At 39.0% G+C, this 17,995-nt stretch overlaps 1 protein-coding gene across 50 annotated transcripts in view; it reads left to right on the top strand.

Annotated features, from left to right (window-relative positions):
* NEB (nebulin) overlaps window positions 1-17,995 on the top strand; it is a 231,171-nt gene that overhangs the window by 71,567 nt on the left and 141,609 nt on the right. For all 50 annotated transcript variants that reach the window (XM_049712452.1, XM_049712434.1, XM_049712443.1 and 47 more), the window contains exons 38-48: window positions 644-955; window positions 2,101-2,307; window positions 5,379-5,483; window positions 6,923-7,030; window positions 8,492-8,803; window positions 8,931-9,137; window positions 9,529-9,633; window positions 10,840-10,947; window positions 14,495-14,806; window positions 15,003-15,206; window positions 17,388-17,492. In XM_049712452.1, coding sequence (XP_049568409.1) covers window positions 644-955; window positions 2,101-2,307; window positions 5,379-5,483; window positions 6,923-7,030; window positions 8,492-8,803; window positions 8,931-9,137; window positions 9,529-9,633; window positions 10,840-10,947; window positions 14,495-14,806; window positions 15,003-15,206; window positions 17,388-17,492 — 2,085 coding nt within the window. The remainder of the gene's footprint in view (window positions 1-643; window positions 956-2,100; window positions 2,308-5,378; window positions 5,484-6,922; window positions 7,031-8,491; window positions 8,804-8,930; window positions 9,138-9,528; window positions 9,634-10,839; window positions 10,948-14,494; window positions 14,807-15,002; window positions 15,207-17,387; window positions 17,493-17,995) is intronic.

Below are 17,995 nucleotides of genomic sequence, written 5' to 3'. Positions count from 1 at the left end.
GTTGTTTATGGGCAATTCCTAGCAAACATAGGGATATGACCTATGCACTTTACCCAGAAGATCCATTACCAAGCTCTTTCCTGAATGTAGAGGTGCACCATAAAAAGTGGTGCCTGCAGCCTTTTCCGCTGGTTACACAGCAGAGTGGGAAAAGCTGCTTTTCTAAATAACCCTAAAACAACTTATTTACACATCACTTTGATTAACTCTAGATGATTTTTTCCCCTCATGGACTCAAGTCTGTCAAGAAATTTGAAGTAAAAATATTTTGCTCCTGGGGCTTCCCTGGTGGCGCAGTGGTTGAGGGTCCGCCTGCCGATGCAGGGGACACGGGTTCGTGCCCCGGTCCGGGAAGATCCCACATGCCGCGGAGCGGCTGGGCCCGTGAGCCATGGCCGCTGAGCCTGCGCGTCCAGAGCCTGCACTCCGCAACGGGAGAGGCCACAACAGTGACAGGCCCGCGTACCGCAAAAAAAAAAAAATTTGCTCCCAGTCCCCCCACCCCGCCAACAACTCCTCCCTTTGTAAGTTTAGAGTAGCTCTAAAACCCTACACCTATGACAAAGCTAATGGCACGTAGTGAATTATATTTTGTTCTCTTTCTTTCACTATCTTCATCACCATGTTTCTTTTCCATCCACAGTACAAGTACAGGCAAGCCTATGAACAAGCCAAAGGGAAACACATTGGCTTCCGGAGCCTAGAGGACGACCCCAAGTTGGTGCACTTCATGCAAGTGGCCAAGATGCAGTCAGACCGGGAGTACAAGAAGGCGTACGAGAAATCCAAGACATCCTTCCACACCCCGGCAGACATGCTTAGCATGGTGGCAGCCAAGAAGTCTCAGGAAGTGGCCACCAACACCAACTACAGGAACGTGATCCATGCCTACAACATGCTTCCTGATGCCATGAGCTTTGAATTGGCCAAAAACATGATGCAGATTCAAAGTGATGTACGTGACAGCCACAACACTTGCAGAGCATTTACTTTGGATAATAAGCAAATCATGAAAGACCATAAGTAATGACATTTTGAAAATCCTGAAAGAAATTCATGTGTAATTTCCCAATGAGGTGTTTCAGTTTTTACCTTAGATTGAATTTATTTTTTTTAACACAAAAGGGATGAACCCTATCTATTATTGTTGTGAGCATTATTGGATGCTAGATCAGCCATAACACATGAAATTTGTTTCAGAAAGAATGTGTTGAAGGAAATATATCTAGCAGAGAGAGTCAGAAGTATAAAAAGTTCCTGATTAAGGAGTAAGAGGTAAAACAGAAAGTCAGGTAACTTGAGAGCTACTGTCCCTCACTCCCAGCCAGCTTTCATTTCCAGCTTTATAATTGCCTATCTTACTTACTGATGAAATAGTAAGGAGGTGATGGCTGAAACAGCTATTAGAATAAATGTGAGGAAGGCACAGAGAGTGTAAAGCCAAGAATTGAGCTATAGAGGCCCTTTGGTAGCTGGGGAAAGTGAATATAAATTATGAACCAAATGCAGGCCATGCCGAGCCTATATTTCTCTTTGGAAACGTAAGAGATGAGCTATAGCTGGGGAGGTACATAAGTACCCAAATGAAAGCAACCGTGGTACAGTTATAGGGGGAAATGTCTGATTTGAGGGGGAAAAAATGAAATTTGCACAAAGTATCAGTGAGGTTTCTGGCATACCCGAAGGAGTTGTAACCATGGTGGCTGTTCAAAGGCTTATACCAAAAGAGAGAAATGGAGTCCTCTAAGTCTCCTATTAACCAAGGAGACTTGGGGATTTTTGTAAGAAAGTTAGTCCAGCATGGTCACCTTTCTTGAGATAGTAGTCACATGGTAGATTGATCTATTTGGTATTTTTTAGCACTTTTTCTTTATGAAGGCATTGAGAGAAGCAAATAAATCACAAAGATATTGCTGCTTGTTTTAAATTCCTCATGCAAGGAAATGTAAAAAAAAAAATAAAGTTTAGGGTTAAAAGTAATTAAAGTTGAATATGCTATCAGTTGAAAACTGAAGTGGAACTTATGGAATATTAAATACCCGCTCATGGTTCTTGGAAGATTTGGTTTCTTCTCATCCTCGAACTTTTCCTCTTTTGCAGAATCAGTACAAAGCTGACTATGCTGACTTCATGAAGGGCGTTGGATGGCTCCCTCTGGGCTCCCTGGAGGCTGAGAAAAACAAGAAAGCCATGGAGATTATCAGTGAAAAGAAGTACCGCCAACACCCAGACACTTTGAAGTATTCCACCTTGATGGACTCATTGAACATGGTTTTGGCCAAGAATAATGCAAAAATTATGAACGAAGTAAGTCTTTCAATAATGTAGTGTTTCATAAGCATCAGGAATAAGCCAGGCATACCCTACATTTAATCTACAGGTTTTGATAACAGTTTTACAGCATGATAATTAATGTTTCCTCTACCTTGAAAAAGGGTCTTGTAGTTAAAAAAACAAACAAAAAAGATAGAAATTAGTCCTAATAAGCACCCTCTCCAAATGCTCAATGAACCACCCTACCTAATAGACATAACAAAATAAGTATGGACTCTTTTCTTTCGATGCAGATCTTGAAAATGAGTCCCATTTGTCTAAGGCGAAGTTAGTAGAAGCTCATTATGCTGAGTCAGTAGACTGTAGGGCTGATGATAACAGCTGGGTGTTGCAGCCCACCCCTGCTTCCTTGCTCTTTTGATGGAATAAAAGAAAACTAGATTACATGGCTGTAGCAGCATTCTGAGCCAGGACCTTCTCTGGGCAATGCTGAGAGCGATAGCTCTCCACTAGTACTTCCCTGGATCATTAATGACTCTAGCCTTCAGAAAAGCCTTACTGTAGTTTGACATAATTAGCCATAATTTGATTTCAGGACCAACAAGTACATCACCCTTGGACATCTGTTTTTAAGTTGCAAAAATAAAATAATTGCAACAGCATTGGTTATATTTTGTGGATCATAATTAGAAATGCCATTGATTAACCAAAAAGGGGAAAAATAATTTGGATCTGAACATGAAACGGTTGCAGGAAATGATGTAGAAAGATAGAGCTGTATTACGCTAAGTCTCTGAGTAAATCCTCTGGAGTCTTCTGAGAAAGAATTTTGTCAAGAAGACCAACCTCTTTGGAAAGGACTTGTTGACACAAGGCAAAAGTCTCAGTGCCCCTTTTAAGACTTAGAATTTAAACTACCACAAACATACATTTACTTTTTAAATATTAAATTAAGCCTTTCATCTTTTCAGTGTTAAAGATTACCATTTTAAAATAATCATGCCAAGATGAGAATCACAGAAATAGCAAATGCTAACACTGAGAGATATCTTGGTGGTCATCAGGTTGAACCCCTTCCTTGCAGAGTTGAGGAAAGGGTGGCCCAGAGAGGCAAGGCACCTCCCTTAAAGACACACAGCAGGTCAATGACCTGGTCTGGACTAGAACCAGTACTCTAATGACTAACTATTGCTCTTTCCATTAGAATTGTGCTTCCAATACTATAATCACCAGCCACATGTGATGACAAATCTCAATTAATTAAAATTAATAATTTGTTCTTCATTCACATTAGCTACATTTCAAGTGACTGATAGCCCCGTGTGGCTAGGGACTGTCGTGTTGATGACACAGATGACACAGGACATTTTCATCATTGCATAGTTCTGTTGGATCGTGCTGGTCTTGATCAGAAGTCAGAAAATTAGTTTTTGTAAATAAAATTTTATAGGAACACAGCCACAGCTATTCATCTGCATATCATCTGTGGCCGCTTTTGCACCGCAACAGCAGAGCTGAGTAGTTCATAACAGAGATTCTGTGGCCCACAAAGCCTAACATTATTTACTATCTGGCTCTTTACGTTTACTGACCCCTGATCTAGAAAAAGACTCTAGCAGAAGTTTTGTTTTTGTTTTTTAATCAAACCTGGCTAAAACAAAGATGTAGCATTTTTCACCTGTAAGATTTGCAAAGATTTAAAAAGTTGTGTGATATACAGTATTGGAAAGGGAGTTAATGTAAACTTCTAAGCAACAGTTTTTGTTAATATTTGTTAAAATTAAAACTTCAGTTGCCCAATACCCTTCAGAAATCCTCATGTATGTGCAAAGATGTACACACATACATACACACGGTAATATTTTTTGCAGGTTAGGGTCCCCAAAAAGAGATGCTGAGATGGAATTTGGAGTACAGGGCATTTTTCAGGGATCAGTACCAGTGAGGGGACTTGAGGATATGGGGAGGGGGAAGGGTAAGCTGTGACAAAGTGAGAGAGTGGCATGGACATATATACACTACCAAATGTAAAATAGATAGCTAGTGGGAAGCAGCTGCATAGCACAGGGAGATCAGCTCAGTGCTTTGTGACCACCTAGAGGGGTGGGAGGGAGGGAGACGTAAGAGGGAAGAGATATGGGAACATATGTATATGTATAACTGATTCACTTTGTTATAAAGCAGAAACTAACACACCATTGTAAAGCAATTATACTCTAATAAAGATGTAAAAAAAAAGGGGGGGGCAAGAGGGGTCCGACTGTGATGCCAGCCCTACAAAGCCTATGCCAGTGCCCCAGAGGTCTCTTGAGTATATACGGCCTGCCGGACGTGTCCTGAACTGGGTGGAATGGCCAGGCCTTTGTACCACCGCTCTGATGAGTAACTGGATGGCCACCAGGGAAGAGTGTGCTCTTGAGTGAGGAAACAAAACCTTGAAGCAAGTGACAGTTTGGAGGCTGTCTGCCAGTAGTTGGTGCAACCAGTCCTTCCTTGAGTGAGTGTCTGGGTTGTACATCTCCAGGCCCACCACAAAGATCATGGCATCATTGCTTATAGTAGAAAAAAACTGGAAACAACAAATTAAATGTCTATCAAAGGAGAACTGGTTAAATCAATTGGGTTACACCTCTTCATGGAATACTGCACAGCTCTTTAAATGAATGAAGTAAATTATTAAGAGGGCTAAAAGATGTCTAACCTATAATATTAAGTAAAAAAGCAAGATGTAAAACATGTTTTATATAACCTCATTTATATTAAAAAAAGGACTATATGTGGACTTTAATATGCATAGAAAATTTTAGGATGGAGATGCTATATCCGGGCTATAAAATAGGAAGGCAGGACATTTTACTTTCCATCTGACATCCTCTCCACTGTCTTGTTTGAATGAGCACCTTTTTCCTTTAAACTTTTTAAAAATAAGAGCCAGCTAATAAAAATACATAAAATATTGATATTTGTGTACAATAATACATATGTACTGACTTCCTTTAAAACTTTTAAATACTAACTTCCATTGCTTTTTTCTTCTCTTTCTTTTCTTTCTTTTTTCCTTCCTTTCTTCCTTCCTTCCTTTTTTCTTTTTTTTTTCTTTCCAGCACCTCTACAAACAAGCATGGGAGGCTGACAAGACCAAAGTCCACATCATGTCTGATATCCCCCAGATGATTCTGGCAAAGGCAAATACAATTAATATGAGTGATGTGAGTATAATTCCTCCAGTTGTCATCTTTCTTTCCTACCTATTTGAACCAATAAAAACAAATTAACTAATTAATGGCTCAATTTTGAGAATGACCGTTTTGACAGTGAGTGGGAACCCACAAATGAGAATCTTTCTAATCTTGCTTTGCTAAGAGTAGGAGTAGGCCTGTTGATGGGACAGCAGTTAGGAATTCGAAGGGCAGTTGGATTTTGTTCTAAGAGTAGATACTTCTTATCAAACTAAGAGAAGTAAAGAGAGTGGTTTAGAGCCCAGGATAAGAGATAAGGAAAGAGTGAATCCCAGGACTTTCTTAAAGAGTCCCTCTACCAAGCTTTTGAAATGATTCTAAAGAGGCAGTCTTCGGAAAAGTTAAATGGAAAGGGAAGAATAACATTTTGAAGAATTTAAGTCAAGCCCCGTAAGGAATTTAGGTCAAGCCCCGTAAGGAATGTAATGTTCTAACTTCCTGTTAGAAACTTCATAGGTGTTTTATTTCACTTCCTTTCTCATCCTAACCAGTTGCCAGGAAACCCTCAAATCCTACCAGTTTTTTTTAAAAAAGATTTATTTATTATTTATTTATTTATAATAAATGCCGCATCGTGTCTTAGTTGCGGCACGCGGGATCTTCATTGAGGCGTGCGAGATCTTCGTTGCAGCACACGGGCTTCTCTCTGGTTGTGGCATGTGGTTTTCTCTCCTCTAGTTGTGGCTTGCAGGCTCCAGGGTGGGTGGGCTCTGTAGCCGTGGCACATGGGTTCCAGAGCGCATGGGCTCTGTATTTTTGCCGCTTGCAGGCTCTCTAGTTGAGCTGTGCGGGCTCAGTAGTTGTGGCATGATGCGGGCTTAGTTGCCCCACGGCATGTGGGATCTTAGTTCCCTGACCAGGGATCAAACCCGGGTCCCCTGCATTGGAAGGTGGATTCTTTACCACTGGACCCCAGGGAAGTCCCTCTACCAGTTTTTTTCTTTTGTTTGTTTGAATTACACAGGGATTTGGAATTGTTGACTTCTTTTTGAATTGTAGTATCCACACAGTTATATACATAAAAGTGTCAATTGCAAAACAGTGAAGTCTTTTGATTTAAGAACATAGCTATTTTGTATTCTTCTCTTGACTCTTATTTGACAAAATGCATCAGTAAGAATCTACTGGGCTTTCACATTTTTAAAAAGCATATTTACAACCTAATAGAGACGAGTAGCTCTTACTTTTTCTGGTGGTTTTTTTGAAGATGTTTTAATTTGTAATAGATTTTGTTTTCAAACACAGTTATGTTACTTGTGAGAGCATTTAGCCCTTGAACCACCAATGAAGCATTCTGCTGAAAGATTAAAAAAAAAAAAAAAAGATGCTGCAGTGCCAGTTTACTCTTTTAAAATAAACCCAGACTTTCCTATTTAGAAGAAAACTATTTCCTTTGCCTCTCTTTCCAGAAACTCTACAAACTTTCTTTGGAAGAGTCTAAAAAGAAAGGGTATGATCTCAGAACTGATGCCATTCCTATCAAAGCTGCCAAAGCCTCAAGAGATATTGCAAGCGATGTAAGTCTGAAGGAAAGCGGTCACCTGACTGGGGGTTTCTAATCTACCAAAATAATAAGGGCTGAGTTTTAGAAACACTGAGTGAATAAAATATGAGAAAGAAAGCATGCCTGCTAACAATAGTCCCATTCTGTTCTGTGACTGCTTCTTAGCCTTGCTCTTGTGTTTTCTCTGTATTCTGAAAAAACAGAATGCCAGCTACATTATGACCACCTTTGTACTCGATCACCAAGGCTATGGCCAGTAGAAATCGAAAGCCCTTCACTAAGTTTTCTTAACACTTGTGTTGTTCTTGCCTCCTGCCTCTTAGGCTCTGTCTTCCCAACAGGATGTCCCAGGAAGTGGTGTGCTGGGGGTCCTGATCTTTTGTGCTCATGATAGCTGATTATTAAATAATCATGAATTTTGCAAACCAGTTGTTAAAACTATTGATAGCTTGATATCAACTATAGTGGGAGAACTTACATCACAGAAATTGACAAACAGTACAAATCAGGGCTTTTTTCCCCCAGAGAGCTGGTGTGCCAACACACCATTGCCATAACACATCACCTTTATGAAACTCAATTCTTTCATTTGATTGTTTTCACAAGAAATCTACTCACAGTGAACATTTAATGATTTGGGGGTAATGAGAGGAGCACATTCAGAGCACTCGTTCCTTAGCCATCCCCCAGGTCTACTTTCTCTTTCCTCTTCCATCTCTGCTCTTCATTTTTCCTACCTACCCATCCCTATCCCACTCCTACATTGTCCTGAGGACTCCAAACTTCTCCCTCTATTGTGCTGGAGTCATTTGGCTTTCCCAGCTCCTAACCCCTAAGTTGTACACCCGAACCCACAAGAGATAGGCAGAATAAGAAGTTTTCCATGCATCAGGATCTCCCCATGAAAGAGGGAACTTGGTGATAAATGGTAAAATTTCTTCCCCATTATACCAGAGTAGAGAGTCTTAAAAGAAAAAAACCTCCACAAATATAAAGCTGCCCTAAAATTATACTGTGTATCTCATAACTAAGCCTCTTCTCATCAGTGAAAGACTGGCTGGATGATTTTTCAGGGCAACATTAAACTGCTTAGAACATTCTGCTTTTTTCTCTCTCATTTGCTGTACACTTATTACCTACTAAATGTTCTTTAACAACAGGGTATGTGTGAAAATCTGGGTGGTGTATCATCACAAGATCCATGTTCTAGGCTTTAATGACTTTAGCAAGTCACTCACCCCTCTGGCCTCAGCTTACTGTTCTCTAAAATGGGGGCAGTAACAATAACTTTGCTGTCTACCTCACAAGGTATAGTTGTGATGATCAACTTACACAAATAAATGTGAAAAAAGTGTTTTGTGAACTGTAGAATTCTATAAAAGTATCCCTTTTTATGAAATACAGAATATTGACACTAGAATGATTTCTGGTCAAGGGAATTGCTCTGAATAAATATTCAAATTTTTCTTCACAGTATAAATACAAACACAGTTATGAAAAGGAGAGGGGGAAGATGGTTGGTTTCTGCAGTCTTGAGGATGATCCCAAATTAGTCCATTCCATGCAAGTGGCCAAGATGCAATCTGATCGGGAGTACAAGAAAAACTATGAGAAAACCAAGACCAGCTACCACACCCCTGCCGACATGCTCAGTGTCACGGCCGCCAAGGATGCCCAAGCCAACATCACCAACACCAACTACAAGCACCTGATTCACAAGTACATCCTCCTTCCAGACTCCATGAACATCCAGCTGTCCAAGAATATGAATCACATACAGAGTGATGTAAGGCTCTCTTCTTTCTGAGTGATGGTTGCATTCTTAGCATGAGAATGGAGATTACAGGCTCCTGTGCCACGGTTTTGTATCTAAATTGATAAGGTAAAGTAGAATGTGCTTCTTCTCTTTATAGAATGAATATAAGCAGGACTACAATGAATGGTACAAAGGGCTTGGCTGGAGTCCAGCTGGTTCCCTAGAAGTGGAGAAGGCCAAGAAAGCAACTGAAAATGCCAGTGATCAGAAATACCGCCAGCACCCTAGCAACTTCCAGTTTAAGAAGCTGAATGACTCCATGGACATGGTTCTTGCCAAGCAGAATGCGCATACCATGAACAAGGTAGACAGAACACCTATCCTTCCTTGTAGCTCCCAGCCAGACAGGGCTAGCAGTCTCTGGTTCTTGTTTGGGAAATTTAATTTGGGCCCACCACTTCTATGCAGTGGCAAACAGTACCAGGGCACTCCCCTACACCATATTCTTCTGCTTCCAACCTCTTATTTTTATTTTACTTGCCCTTCTAATTAAGTTAGAAATTATTTGTTCTTTTAAATTATTTTTTTAAGTCTGAGTTTATTTTTGGTGTCTTTTCTGAATCATATACTACTTTAGTTACTAAGTTAACTTAATCTAATTCAAATTGAGTGCATTCAAATATTGTTATATTTTTTCTTTCTTGTTTGTCCTAAAAAGTTATTAAATTTTAAATGTATGCTTTTTAACTTTCTAGTACCTATACACCGTTGATTGGAACAAAGATAAAACCAAGGTTCATGTGATGCCAGATACACCAGATATTTTACAAGCCAAGCAAAATCAAATACACTACAGTCAGGTAAAGCTACATAAAAATTTTGCTTGAAACTAATTGAACGTTTTAAATGATGGCATGGTATATCATTGATGTAAATGCTGAAGCAGTGGAAATGAATGACTCAAACTGGCTAGCGTAGGGATGTTGCAGTTTATGGTGGTTTAAAGCAAGCACTTCAGCTGTGATTATATATCCCATGGAGTAGGCATTGTGCCTGTTTTATTTCAGTACTCATTGTGCGTGGCGCAGTATAGAAAATTGATTAATAGCTGTTGGAAGAAAAAATTGCACCAAACAGACCTGGTATGAGCTTTGGCTTTGCCATTTATGAATTGTGTAATATTGGGTCTAAACCTTAATTTCCTCATCCCTAAAACTGGGACCGTACAAGTGCCTATGACATTGAATTGCTGTGAGGACCAAATGAGAAATTCCATGAAGGGCTCTCATCACAGTGCCTGGCACATAGTAAGCACTGGATGGCCTTCAGCTATTTTTATTATTGTCCAGTTTTAACATATGTGCATCCATTCAATAAATTTGATTCAAAAAGATTAACTTTGGGCTTCCCTGGTGGCGCAGTGGTTGAGAGTCCACCTGCCTATGCAGGGGACACGGGTTCGTGCCCCGGTCCGGGAAGATCCCACATGCCGTGGAGCAGCTGGGCCCATGAGCCATGGCCGCTGGGGCCTGCGCATCCGGAGCCTGTGCTCCGCAGCAGGAGAGGCCACAGCAGTGAGAGGCCTGCATACCGCAAAAAAAAAAAAAAAAAATTAACTTATTTATTGCACTTTACAAAAGGCATTTCATTATCTATTACTTTTATCATTTAGATAATTAAAATATGTTACCTGACCCTTTTTTAAAAAAATCAATTTAACATCTGTAATCAAAATAGTGAGCCTAGACTGTATTTAACTGCAAAGGGAATCTACCTAATATACTTGATATGACCATATTGTGTCTGAACAGAAAAGGACATGATCAACTGCACTACCAAGGGGGTGGGGAGTGAGTCTCAGAGGCAAAAAAAAAAAAAGAAGCCAGATCATGTGATGCTAAGTCATTGCTCTATTAAACAGCTTGCTTTGTTTTTATCCATATCTTCAGAGATAAGATAGATGATGTTAAAATCTGATGTCTACTCTTTAGGTACACTTTTGTTCAATAATCTGTTTGGGTTTTAATATACACTGAATAATGCTAAATAATTTCTTTAATTTTCAGAAACTCTATAAACTTGGATGGGAAGAAGCTTTGAAGAAAGGCTATGATCTCCCAGTTGATGCAATTTCTGTACAATTGGCCAAAGCTTCAAGAGACATTGCTAGTGATGTAAGTATTGTTTGACTTCTATGAGGATATACTGTTATCTGAATCCAGTACCTTAATGCTGGTAATGATTTTCACAGATAGGCCCTACCTTTCAAAATGTAATGCCGTCCCCTTCATCTTCTCCTACCCTCTTCACTTACCCCAAATTCACTCTTGTTTCTCACTGATCGAATATCAAAAAAGGGGCTGCCTGGACAGAGACTGAGCCCAGAGGACCTACAAGGTGCATTACACTAAGACATGATGTTTCTAGACATTACAAAAGTACCAGAGATTTCCGTTTTCCCCTGCTTGCCTGCAAATAATTTTTCTGGCTTCTATTTGTCTATTTTAGACAAATTCAAAGTGCCAGATAATAAATAACCTCAACAACCTAATGTTAATAGATTTTTCTTTGCACATATTTAAAATTAGCTTCCAATTCTTTCTATTTAGTCCATCCTTGCATTTACATAATTATAATAAATTGGCTCAGGGTATAGAAAATACAGAAGGTGGCAGGAATTTAGGTTTAAGATCCAGAAGACCTAACTTTCCCCTCGATATCTGGTCGAAAGTTCGTAAAACAAGGATATTCACTCTCCAAGGCAACTTCTTCTTTTTTTTTTTTTTTTGGCCGCACACAGTTTGTGGGATCTTAGTTCCCCGACCAGGCATTGAACCCCAGGCCATGGCATTGACAGTGCCGAGTCCTAACCACTGGACAGCCAGGGAATTCCCAAGGCAACTTCTATTTAAGATTGGAAAGGGTAGTAAATTTGATAAATAAACTGGATATAGTTCCTATTGATCAATTAAATTTTTATAAGTATTCAACTTAGATATTCTGCAAACACTAAAACATATAATTTTGTTAACACCAAAAATTAAACACCAAAAATTCAGAGAACTTTGGTTATAGAGAATAAATTACCAGAATTTCATAGGGAAGCACAACCTCTTAATCAAAATCTTTGAAACAAAGCAAAACAAGGATTTGGTTTGGAGAGAAAGCATGTCTAAAGGCAGAATCTGACATAAAGAAGATGTGGTACATACATGCAATGGAATATTAGTCATAAAAAAGAATGAAATAATGCCATTTGCAGCAAAGACCTAGAGATTGTTATACTGAGTGAAGTTAAGTCAAACAGAGAAGGAGAAATATCGTATGATATCACTTATATGCGGAATCTAAAAAGAAATGATACAAATGAACGTATTTACAAAACAAACGGACTCACAGACTTAGAGAATGAACTTATGGTTACTGGAGGGAAGGGGGGAGGGAAGGGATAGTTAGGGAGTTTGGGATTGACATGTACAGACTGCTATTTTTAAAATGGATAACCAACAAGGACCTACTGTTTAGCACAGGGAACTCTGCTCAATGTTATGTGGTAGCCTGGATGGGAGGGCAGTCTGGGCAAGAATGGATACATGTTTATGTATGGATGAGTTGCTTTGCTGTACACCTGAAACTATCACAACATTGTTAATGAGCTATACTCCAATATTAAAAAGGTTAAAAAAAATAAAGACAGAATCTGACAATAAATTCTAAGAATATAAGGGAAGTTTCTCTCTAATTCAGTTAATCTGTGGCACTCCAGAAGTGCTGAGAATTAATTAGATGACGTGTTATTACCCACCCTCGGGCTTGCAGGTCAATACTTCATTAAAATGAATAGATGTGGTAATGAACCTAAAGCAGTAGTGATGCTTGAACGGTCCCCGGAAGGTAAACTCATTTTCATTTAATGTTAGTGCTCCCCATGAGGTAAAGATAGTTTAAGAAATTAAATTGTGTCAATACTTTCGTAACAACACAATATTTGATAGTACCTAATTTCTTTTCACGTAAATCTGTTAGAAACTTTCGAAATCGTACCCTAAAATTAAATTACCTATAAATGAATTTCCCACCATTGTAGAGATTGTATCTCCTCTCAGTTTCAAATGGTTCTTGTATCTATACAATCTAAGGAGAGTAGAGCTATTTTTTATGAGTACTCAATTTAATAAATTAGAATCATAGAATTTAGAGTTAGAAGATAACTTAAAGGTTATTTAATCTAATCTCCCACTCAGCATCCTACCTTCTCTCCATTCCAACTGGTCTCTGGATGCTTACAAATATAAGAATTTTTGTGTCCTTCAGGGCAGGTTGTTTCCTTGCTGGATCATCTCTAATTGACGTTATCTATTTCCTTATTTCGAACATGTTACTGATCAGCCCTAGGTCTGTGTTTTTTTTTTTTTTTTTTTTTTGTGGTACACGGGCCTCTCACTGCTGTGGCCTCTTCCGTTAAGGAACACAGGCTCCGGACGCTCAGGCCCAGCGGGCATGGCTCACGGGCCCAGCTGCTCCGCGGCACGTGGGACCTTCCTGGTCCAGGGCACGAACCCGTGTACCCTGCATCAGCAGGCGGATTCTCAACCACTGCGCCACCAGGGAAGCCCAGGTCTGTGTTTTAGAACACCACAAAAGTAGCATATTTCCTCTTTCACCTGATACCCCTTCAAACATTTCAAGTTTCTTACTTATTCTCCTTTGGTTTTAGCTTTATAGGTCCTTCAATCCTCTGATCATTCCACTTGTGATTTATTCTATTTTTTCAAAACCCCTCTCAAAATAGAGTGCCTCAAAACTCGGTGTTGTTTTCCTGTTTCAGGTCAGGCCAAGCACATGAGCTTCTGATTTGCCTTTATCTGTACCCCTACAGAATCTCTTACAAAAATCTACTTTTTAAAAAGCAACTTTGTCAGATTGCCCACATTGAGCTTATAACCCATGTAAACTCTTGAGTATTTTCAGTAGACATAACCATGAAGCTGGGTGTCAAGAGAGAGTAGAACCTACTTCTGTGAAGTGTAATGTATGTTCAGCATCTGGTGTCAAGTAAATGCTATTATTCCTCTCATTATTATTATCCCTCTTGTCATTGTCATCCAACAGTAATGCAGTTTTTCCCAATTGAATCTAAATACTAGACTTCACTCTTAATTTCTTACATTTATGTAGTTCGTTTGACCTATCTTGGCGATATGTTGAGATCTTGTGGAATTTTGTTTCTAATTTAACATGTTCAGCTGTTTTTATGTGCATGAAGATATGGATCCCGAACAGGCCAAGTTTATGTGACATAATTATATGGCAAACCACTAAAAAACCCTGCCGCTTAATAAATTAATCTACACTATTAGTCCTGTTCATCAAGTCCTGAATCTTCCCAATTTTTTTTTTTGCCATTCAGCCATACTTTTCCATCATTCCCATAAGGATATCACAAGAGCTTTATCAAATACTACCGTAGAGTCAGCATACACAATGTCTAGCACATCCCAATATATATTTCTACCTCTAGTTGAATTTAATTTCTCATCGTAACCTGTCCTGATACTCAGCTACATTATGGTTTTTTGGAAGCTTCCACTTAAGTTTTCACATTTCTTATTAAGTTAAATGAAATTCTCAGTTTTGGAAAACAAACATGCAAACAAAGCAAACTGAGTTTAACTTGCCCTGTGTTTATGTTAATAAGAGAACTGTTTCCTCTGATTTCAGTTTAAATATAAACAAGGCTACCGCAAGCAAGTCGGCCACCATATTGGATTCCGGAGTCTGCAAGATGATCCAAAGCTTGTGTTGTCCATGAATGTAGCCAAAATGCAGAGTGAAAGGGAATACAAGAAGGACTTTGAGAAGTGGAAAACCAAGTTCAGCAGCCCAGTGGACATGTTGGGAGTGGTGCTGGCCAAAAAATGCCAGGCCTTGGTCAGTGACGTGGACTACAAGAACTACCTGCACCAGTGGACCTGCCTGCCTGACCAGAATGACGTTGTTCAAGCTAAAAAGGTTTATGAACTACAGAGTGAGGTCAGTTTCTACTAAATCTCATAGTTTATGTAGTACTTTATATCTCATATGAGTAGCCATTTAATCATAGACAGACTGAAACTAGATAAATTATTATTGAATATCTAAAATGCATCTGTTTGTAATGCATAGAATCACTTCGGTCAAGGGTCTAGATGAGGTTGGAATTTTGATGGCTTGCTTTGTATTTTCACAGAATTTGTATAAATCTGACCTTGAGTGGCTGAGAGGCATAGGATGGAGTCCCCTGGGTTCTTTGGAGGTAGAAAAGAACAAACGGGCTTCAGAAATCATCAGTGAGAAGAAATATCGCCAGCCTCCAGACAGAAACAAGTTCACCAGCATTCCTGATGCCATGGACATAGTTCTGGCAAAGACAAATGCCAAAAATAGGAGTGATGTGAGTAACTCTTCAGAAATAAATAAAAGAAATTATAGTGCCTGATACCTGGTAGGTGCTCAATAGTATTTGCTTAATAAATTAGTAGAACAGCACAGCATCGCATCACACAGCATAATGTTTTTTTTGTTTGGTTACTTCATTTGAATTATCAGTTACCCTACACTGGATCATGTAAAAATGGGTTAGTATAAATTTTGTCACCCAAATCTTGCTTGCTTATTTATTTATCCAAATCATAAAGAAAAAACTATTGAACGTATTTTTTTCTTTGAAACTTGAGTGCATTAAAGACCCAGATTTTGTTGGGATAGAGTATATGAGAGGGAGATATTCTGAGTACCTTACACAGGCACAGTGGAAATGTCATAAAGAGTATATAGTTATCTATTTATCTGGTGGTTCCCAACCAGGGACAGTTTTGTCCCACAGGGGACATTTGGCAGCACGCAGAGACCTTGTCATAACTTGAGGGTGGCATGCTACTGGCATCTAGTGGATAGAAGTCAGGACAGTCCCCTCACAACAAAGAATCATCCAGTATACAACACCAATAGTGCTGAAGTTGAGAAACTCTGATCTTTCTTAATCAGAAAGGTTAGTCCAGAACCAGGGTAAAGGTATATGGAAATTCACAAGCCTTGGTTTATTGTAGTCCTGAATGTCTTTAATTGGCTCCTCTGAGTTACATGGACCATAGTAAGAATGTTCAGGAAGGAGAAAAGTGCCAACCCCTCACACCCGACACTGCACACCTCAAAGGGAAATTGATAAGTCCAAGGAACCAATGAGACTTTAAAATCTTTTTATATTGAAATAATTTCAGGTATACAGAAAAGTTGAAAATAGTACAAATAATTTATGTATGTGCATCTTTATACGTATATATATCTTTTCACCCAGATTCCACAATTATTAGCATTTTGTCACTTTTGCCTTTTTCTTTCTTCCCTCCCACCTCTTTCTCTTAGCTCTGTGTGTGTGTGTGTGTATATATATGTATGTGTATGTGTATAAGTTGCTTCCTGATGCCACTCTATCCCTAAATGTGTATTTCCTGAAAATAAGAACATTCTCTTAGATAACCACAGTGCAATGATCAAAATCAGGAAAGTAGTGTTGAAATAACACTAGTCTACAGAATTTACTCAATTTTACCACAAGTGTCCTTTATAGAAAGTAAAAAATCTTTTCTGATCCAGGATCCAATCCAAGACCACACGTTGAATTTACTTGTCATGTCTTTAGTCTCCTTTAATCTGAACTGGTTCCTCACTTCTTTGTCTTCCAAGTCCTTGACATTTGTGAAGAGCACAGGCCGGTTGTTTTGTAGAACCTCCCTAAATTTGGTTTTGTCTAGTGTTTCCTCATGATTAGATTCAGGTTTTGTATTATTGGCAGGATAGCGCATGTTGCATCCTCCTCCATATAGGCACATAATATCAATCTGTCCCATTACTGATCATTTTAACTTTGATTACTTGGGTGAAATGGTGTCGCCAGCTTTCTCCACTGTCTGGTTACTATTTTGGCCTTTGTAATTGATAAGTATCTTGTGGGAAGATTCTCTGACAATGTAAACAAAGTTTTTCATCAGACTTTCACCCCCTAGTTTTAATAAATCAATGAGATTTTTGTTTGGGTCCCTCTGTCTTCTGTTGAAGAAAGACGGATGATGACCCCAAGACATAAAAGAGGCTTTGATAAATCTCATACAAAATCCTTTGGGGGAATCCTAATCCTCCCAAGTAATTATGAGGTATAACCACATAATAAACCACATAGGAAATGAGACTCCCTAATATATAGACATACCCTGAATATGTCATCTTTTCAGAAGATAAGGGCTGTCCCCCAGTTAAACACCGAGGGAGACTTTCACAATCCAACAGGTGGAGAACTGCTGCTCCATTTGATGATGTTGGCAAAGGCTTTAAATACTTGGGTTGATTTCTTACAGGCAGGTTAGTTGTAACTTTGAAAAGGTAATCCATAATCTATATTTTTGAAGGCAGTTATGTCTCAGATGAGTCAAAAAATACTATATCTATTCTCTGCTTATGTTATCTGCTTATGCTATTGTGATGCTTAATTTAGATGAATCAGTAATACTGTTTGAAGTTAACTATGTCACTCACTAATCTTATAGCACCACTGAAAAACACTTATTTCTCATTTTAGAGACTTTATAGAGAAGCTTGGGACAAGGACAAGACTCAAATCCACATCATGCCTGATACACCTGGCATTATTCTGGCTAAAGCAAACTTAATCAATACAAGTGATGTAAGTTTCCAAATTCAGCATGTGTTTTCAGAAAGCTCATTTTATTTTTATTTTTTTTAATATTTATTTATTTTTATTTGGTTGCACTGGGTCTTAGTTGCAGCAGGAGGGCTCCTTAGTTGTGGCATGTGAACTCTTAGTTGGGGCATGCATGTGGGATCTAGTTCCCCGACCAGGGATCGAACCTGGGCCCCCTGCATCAGGAGCGTGGAGTCCCAACCACTGCACCACCAGGGAAGTCCCCAGAAATCTCATTTTAATTGCGTCTAAGGCAGTGAATTTATTTGGAATTTATTTTGAATACTTGAATCATGTTAATTAACAAACTACAAGTGACTTAGAGTCCTCATTTAGTGGTTTTAAGCCTGAACATCCAAATAATTGGCACTCCCTATGTCAGATAGAGTTGTAAGGATGTGCTCTCTGTTCATTATAGTCCATTATTACGCATGTTGTTATAACATAATGGTTTGTATAGCTCTTCCCTATGTGGATAAGAACTT

The sequence above is a fragment of the Orcinus orca genome, chromosome 7, assembly GCF_937001465.1.
Source record: "Orcinus orca chromosome 7, mOrcOrc1.1, whole genome shotgun sequence".
Lineage (NCBI taxonomy): Eukaryota > Metazoa > Chordata > Mammalia > Artiodactyla > Delphinidae > Orcinus > Orcinus orca.
Note: the sequence above shows the minus strand (reverse complement) of the source record. Positions and strands in the feature narration are given on the sequence as shown.